At 34.4% G+C, this 7,094-nt stretch overlaps 1 protein-coding gene across 5 annotated transcripts; it reads right to left on the bottom strand.

The window, feature by feature from the left end:
- Nucleotides 1–859: 859 nt before the first annotated feature.
- Nucleotides 860–6,927, bottom strand: LOC111388419 (alpha-L-arabinofuranosidase 1-like). 5 transcript variants are annotated; one of them, XM_023013115.1, is made up of 19 exons: nucleotides 6,627–6,896; nucleotides 6,457–6,534; nucleotides 6,149–6,381; nucleotides 5,946–6,000; nucleotides 5,340–5,551; nucleotides 4,506–4,627; nucleotides 4,269–4,416; nucleotides 4,017–4,086; nucleotides 3,750–3,895; nucleotides 3,612–3,657; nucleotides 3,477–3,529; nucleotides 3,097–3,241; nucleotides 2,850–2,968; nucleotides 2,688–2,759; nucleotides 2,505–2,608; nucleotides 2,377–2,433; nucleotides 2,098–2,296; nucleotides 1,381–1,527; nucleotides 860–1,080 (listed from the first exon to the last, which is right to left on the bottom strand). In XM_023013115.1, the coding sequence occupies exons 3-19, from the start codon at nucleotides 6,323–6,325 to the stop codon at nucleotides 934–936; spliced, it is 2,019 nt and encodes a 672-aa protein (XP_022868883.1). In that variant the 5' UTR covers nucleotides 6,326–6,381; nucleotides 6,457–6,534; nucleotides 6,627–6,896; the 3' UTR covers nucleotides 860–933. The 5 variants fall into 5 exon arrangements, with proteins under 5 accessions (XP_022868883.1, XP_022868882.1, XP_022868885.1 ...); XM_023013114.1 differs by having other exon boundaries at nucleotides 6,149–6,356; XM_023013117.1 differs by lacking the exons at nucleotides 6,457–6,534; nucleotides 6,627–6,896 and adding an exon at nucleotides 6,910–6,927 and having other exon boundaries at nucleotides 6,149–6,356.
- Nucleotides 6,928–7,094: the final 167 nt, after the last annotated feature.

Below are 7,094 nucleotides of genomic sequence, written 5' to 3'. Positions count from 1 at the left end.
CATTGACTTTTCTTTTTCTAATGTTTTAATTCTACTTTCTAATTTTTCTAAGTAGGGACCGATATCTGTTTCTCATGTATTATAAAACTTCTTTTTAATATTTCGGTATTTTGGTTTTTAATATATTTTAAATTACTTTCTAATGTTTTTATATTTTTATTTATACTTTCTAATAAAGTTTCTACCTTTTATTTGAATTTTTTCTTTCTAAGTTTTCTCCTAAATTTACAATATTATTTAGCCGTTTATCCTCACAATGTAAAACATGCTTAAAATTATTATCAAAGTTACAAATTAAAGCAGTATCTAAACTGTCTTTTCTTTAAGAATTTCCTAGAAGCTCTAAATTTAAGTAATCTATTCTTCTCTTAAATTAATCATTCAAGACTAAGGAAGGGCTTTGACACCAATTTCAAGGGCCTCTAAGAATTAATGTCTAAGAGAAACTATTTTTTCTAACAAATTTTATTTCTATCCGTCTTTTCTGACAATTTTAAGAATTTTCTATCGAAAATCTTCGATACTGAGAGATGGAAAGCTCAATAATTTGCTTCTTGATCTGTAAATGAGAGTCACCAAAAATATGCCACATCACAAAGTGCAAGAGTGTAAAACTTTTTTCTAAGAATTTTTCTTTATTATTTATAATTATAATATATATTATTTTTTGAGGACCCTCATCAAAGCAGGGCCTTAGGCGATTGCCAATCCTCCCAATATTCCGGATTGGCACTGCTCACTTATTACAATTTTACTTAAGTGATCTACCTTTTGTATTAACTCCATCATACTTGTTATCAGATGAGCAAAGCATTCTCATAATGGATATAAAGTACACATACCTGAACCAGAGACGCAATTAGTCTTAACGGCAACTTAATATTGAACGATATTTAGATAAATACTATCATAATTTATTGATCGATACATAAATTAGTATGCTTGCAGGGCAGAATTAGATCCTGCAACCTGGACAATGTTTGAGCTTCTCAACAAATCTAGGGAAGTTAAAGAATATGGAGGAAGTATAACATCCATGTCGTTGCCAGCATTTTCTAGTGGGCTTGTAACTGGTGCCACCTGCATTTATCAATAAAAGAGACAACGTTTTACAAGGGGAATACTCGAAACTTCAAGTCAGCAAGCCCTTCAATTAAAATACATGAAAATGTGCACAATTTTGACAAATTGGTGAAGACGAGAGATACCATATTGAAACATTACTAAAAGCTTAAACTATAGAGTGAGAACAAGAATAAGGTGTTTTTAGACGAGGTAGTTCATCACTTAGAAGGAAATGTCTCTTCCTCAAGTTACAAGTACTTAGAATAAAAGTATGAGAATCTACTGATTGTTTCCAAGTTTATAGACGGATCGTACCTTTGTTGGCTGATTGAAAGAGTTTTCATCCTTCACATTACTAGATGTCAATATAGTCTTTGCAGAGCCAGTTTCTTGTATGATGTTCCCTTCCAAACCATCAATAGAAATCTTAAGAGTTACTCTGTTGCTCCCAAAATTCACAACCTGGACAAGATACTTAGTATATGAACACAAAGTAAAAGTGACAAGACGCTCGTAAGAGAGAAAGTTGTATTGAATATAATAACCAAAAGTGTGTTCTAATGCAAGAACGAATGAAGAAAAGGTGTCTAATATAAACATTCACTGCCTATGCTAAAATTAAGATGAATGGGTCTTATATCAACAGCAGTTTTACAGATGAAACTATAAAGGGGAGTTTGTTATGCAGTATTGCACGTCATTGCACACGATAATTGTCTTGGACAATATTTTACTCTTTTTTTCTTCATTAATCATGTCCATTACTATCTAGTCCAGCCTATCACAGGCTGTAGGCATTTTTGGCCATCCGGCACAAGGCCTGTAGTTCACATTACGAGCCCGGACCACTTTAACACTACTACGCTCGTCCAATTAGACATCATTTACAGGTGATTTACAATGCCCTACTTCTGGCAGTTTGATGTAAAACACAGTAGAAAGAAACAAATATGATTCTTGTATACTGATACTTTGAAGCATCAATATAAGCAGAATTTTAAAGTATCTTGTGAATCAAGAAAGTATTCAAACCTTAATCCTCAAATAATCCTTCTTGTCCTTTGCATTTTGCCAAGAAATGGCAGATGAAATAAGAGAATTTGAGGGATTTGCTTGCAGCGTGGAATTGAGAAGAATTGCACCATTCGACTCTCTGAAGAAATGCTGCATCCAGTAACTAGGAGTTCCATATCTCTGTGAAGAGTTGAAAACAATTGCATCTGCATTGAACCTAAATTTGAAACGAAATCTCTTTGTTTAATGACACTCATTATAGACCAATATTCAGGTACACAAAGAAATTAAATTTACCTCCGATCATTGGTATTCACAAATAAAGGTGCATTACTCGCCATTTCAACGGCATCACTACACAGGAAATCAATTGTTGTTACGTCAATGTATAGAATTTAGTACAGTACAATGGAATATTGAAATACCTATTCCTCTCTAGCCCAATAAGAAATCCAGCTTCTGCAAGTGCTTTCAAAAGACTTCCTTTACCCGCATCTTGTCCAGTTACAGCATACTCGCTCACGAAAGCCTGTAGGCAGCAGACTTGTAAGAACCATTACCTGAAAGAAAATAAATCCTTAAAACAGTTGAGAGACATCCTAGAGTACCTTTGGACCACTGCGCGATGTATGATCGAAGTTGTGAGCCATTGAAAACATAGATTTTGCATCTGTATAAACCTAACAACAGAGACAGAACCAAGTTATATGACAACGAAAGAATAAGTGAATTTTGAGAGTGATTTAGCATGTTGAAGTTGAAAACCTTACATGAAAATCATATAAATCAGCAGGTTGATCCAACTGTTTAGAAGACCCGTCACAGTTTGAGATTACTTTGATATCAGGATAGACGGTTTTTATTGCAGTGTAAAACTTGAGGTAATTTCCTAATTCATGCGAAAATATGAGTTAGTTGAAACTCGAAGATGAAATGCAATCAAATTCTCCCTTTTCTATCATGTAAAGATTGAATAACCAAGCGAAAAGCATTAATTTGAGGGAAAATTCTCATTACCTCGATAATTTTTCTTCCCACAATCCTGATTCCCAACAGAAACGTATCTCAAATCAAAGGTTTCTGGGTGTCCCATTGTTGCTCGAACAGAACCCCATGTAGAGGCAGCATCTCCTCTAGCAAACTCAATAGCATCAAGAATGTTCTACAGTAAAAACAACCAATATTCCAAGATAAGATTGTAGATTTCTACAAGCATCGCAAAGCAATTTGAGCATTGAATGCCTTGCATTGCATGTTTGTCTAGTAAGGTCAACTGAGAAGTACTGGATAATATTAAAGAAAAAAAGAAGCTAATATCATGATTACTGTACTGTTCAATCATATCTTATACTGTACACGAAATATGCTAGCAAAGATAACTTTCTGTAATGGCGTACTTGCACGAAAGGCAAAATGATGGAAGTATCGACTTGATCATTAAGACTGATTCCTGGAAATCAGTGAAGTATGAAAGACCATTATGTTACTGGAAAACAACAAAAAGTCAGTAATTGAAGTCGGCATGTTTATACCATTGTTGAATACCCAAACTGGCAATGAGCCTAAATCCTCTGCAAGCTGTAGAAAGCAGAACAGTAACATATGAAATGAGAAGAATACATCAGAATCTCTCAAAATTTTTTTTATCTTGCATGGGAATCACACATTACTCGAAGATACTCAAAATAACCAAGTCCGTCGTCAGTCCAATATTTCCAAACATCACCGAAATGTCCAGGTCTCTCTTCCCATGGTCCAACTGTTTCTTTCCATCGAAATGCATTCATCAGCCATTCTCCTTCAACAAAAGAACCACCTGCCAAAAAGCACAAGAAACAAGCTTTCAGAATGTGCGTTTTTTTAGTTTAACCATCATAAAGCAAACATGTTCTATACTATGTAAGACACTACAAGTTACAAACTAATATTTTAAGTACCTGGGAACCTGATAAATCCTGGTTTCAAATCTGCAATCATGTTGAAAAGGTCATTACGAAAACCATGTCCCTATGCCAAGAAATCAAATGAAGTTAACATTGAGTTACTTGATGAAATATACCTCACACTGTCAAATCAGAACTCAGAATTGGCTTAAAATTAGGATATTTAGAAGTTAAAAACACCATAAAAAAATCAACTACAGAGATCAATCATAGCATAAAATAGGAGAAACTATTGAGTTTAAACACCTTGTGTGTATCCAAAGGCATTGATGATACTTGATCAAGCCATATAACACCCTTTTTTATCGTCGTTAGCTGCAATCTTGAATTATGATCTGTTCCTTTTGCTTCCAATACAACTTCCACCTTTGTCCAATTTGAAACATCGGCTTCTCTGTAGAGGAAATTATGAACATAAGATATGAAATTCATAACATCAGATATTCTAACATCAGAGGACTAGAAATTATGAGCTATGCTCACATGATGTTGGCTGTGGCTAGTGTCTGCAGTCCATTTGAACCAATAAACGAAACAGATATATCGAGGGGACTCAACGAAAGAACATAAAAGATAACTTTATATTTGTTTCCTTGTTCAATATTCTGCAAGAACAAGACAGACGATTATCAAGACTTGCAATAAAACCTGAGTTTGGCTAAGCTTGAGAAAAAGAAAAAGTTCATTTCCAAGCATTTGGATAACTATTTTTCTACTTCTAAGTAAAAGAAGATACGTGTTTTTAAAAGCAACTTTTACCTTACGGTCAAAAGAAGAAACTTAACTTTTCTAACTAAGACGCAAAAGAATAACTTATTTATTTTCTTATTTACTTATTAGTGAGCTCTTTGAACTTGGGGAAACATTCTCTCTGAATCAGAAAACAAATGTAGTGTGCTCTTGTAATTATGAGGCAGAGAAGCGAATTGTAGAAAATCTCACCCATGATCTAGTCCTACTACAGTGTATTAAGTATAGAGTACATTGATCAAATAAGATATAAATAAACACCCTCTAGTTATGGCTATATCTTGGAGGCTGAAAAGGAAACTTTTGCACAATGTCAAGATATCAACACTGATCTGAGTATACCACCAATGTGATTGATTCATGCTGATTCTCCTTACTAACTAAATGAATTCTGTCAGAATCTTGCACATGCCGACGAAAAAAGACTTACTTATATTTTTCCTTTTTATCAAGTTTTTTTCTTTTTTATCACATAAATATAGAGATTCTTTATTTATATCTAAGTCGACAATTTAGGCTGGTTGGAAATCAACAAAAATAAGGGAAGTAGGGAAAAATGTTTCTTACCATGCCCCAGAATCCAGGGTTATAAACGCCAACTCCTCCAGCTGGACAGATATTGTCACCATCCTTATCACACAGCACCTCCATCCGAAGAGCGACTTCGTTTCTGTCAAAGCAAGAAGCACGCTCTGTGGATACAATTAACAGTGATTCATCCCCGATGATGGACCAAGGATCAATATTTGATGGAGTGTTCTGGCCCCCGGCTTCAAAACCTGGACATATCTTATTACTAGAAAACATCCAGAAATTTACAAGTACTGCAATGGTTGTTGCTAACTAGGAACACATCATGCAGTCCAGAAAGGAAGGATCATGGGTGGAGCTAGGATTGTAGAGTTGTGAGGGCAAATTTCTATAACTAAAATCGTGGGTGCAAAATCGATAACTATAAGGAATTTTTTGAAAATCTTTTGCAAAATCTTGTGCAAAATCTTTGAATTGAAATTTAGCCCCTGTTTGAGCTCCATTTTTCACTTAACAGAAGAGCCAGGTCCACTATAGCACTTCCATAAAAGCATAAATCTATGTGTCATCCCAAATTTTTTTAAAGATCCACGAGAAATAGATTAAAATTCAAGTAATACTTCAAACAAAATTCAAACTGACCTCTATTATTGACAAGCTCTGCCCACAGTCCCCCGGCCCCAGAATGATTAATCTCCTGAATAAAATTTTTCCAATTATGTAGGAAAAATAAATTACACATGTTAAAAATTCAAAGAAAAAAGTAACACGAGCTGTAATCATAATAGTACAAAATGACATATTTGAAGAACAGAATATAATTTCATCTGAAAGTGCAAACTCACCTCAAAGGATATTCCAAACATTGTCTGTGGGATCTTTGTTGCTGAAATTTGAGAAGCATTTGCAAACAACCATGTTGTTTGGTTCGCATCAATCTCAGTTGCACAGCATTGAAAGGAAGCATACAATCCAATGAAAAAGAAAAGCAGAAATCCACAAGTCGAATGATTTGCATCCATCTCTTATCACAACATTCGACGTCACAGTAGCCTATTTAAGCCAAAATTAAAAAGTCCTATTGTCATTACTTAGAAGCAACAAGAAAGTAGTAACAGAAAATAAGCTAATTCAGTTTTTATCTTTTGATTACTTGTACAACAGAAAAGTAGTAAAGATTAAACAGAATCACAACTTGCCAACTGCTAATGGACAAAGATCAGAAAAGCATCTGCCCCAATTTACAGGAGAATCAAGAAACGGAATCATCACATCATAAAAGAGAGAAAAAGATTAGACTTTTGAGTTTGGGTAGAAAAGTACCTATTTATTGTATCATAAATTTAGTTAATACCCACTAACATTCAAGATTGATAACCAGCAAATCAACAGCCAGAAATGAAGGACAATATATAACTGGTTATTTGCAGTCTCTTTCTGAATTTGAGAGTCTAATTTATCTTTGCTTCAACGTAAGAAGGCTTTAAGCAGTACAAGTTTCTGGAATCCTTTCTTGAAAGTTTCATAGTTGACCCATTCCTTGTAATCATCCATTGCTGCTCTCTTAAGCACTATTTTTCAAAAATAAAAAATTTCTGACCAGTACCAAGTATTTATTATCTTATCGAGGGAGATCAGTCTGATCAGGGCGGCTGCTCCGAGTTAGTTTCCTGTTGGGATATTTGTTATTACAATAAAGTTATTTGTACATTTGGGGTGCCATCCGGATGACACCTCGTCACAAGAGAGGGGGTTCATACGTAATAAAATAATTGTGAGCTCCCCTCTTTT

This window comes from Olea europaea, unplaced genomic scaffold (genome assembly GCF_002742605.1).
Source record: "Olea europaea var. sylvestris unplaced genomic scaffold, O_europaea_v1 scaffold4919, whole genome shotgun sequence".
Lineage (NCBI taxonomy): Eukaryota > Viridiplantae > Streptophyta > Magnoliopsida > Lamiales > Oleaceae > Olea > Olea europaea.
This window is presented reverse-complemented; position numbering and strand designations above follow the sequence as displayed.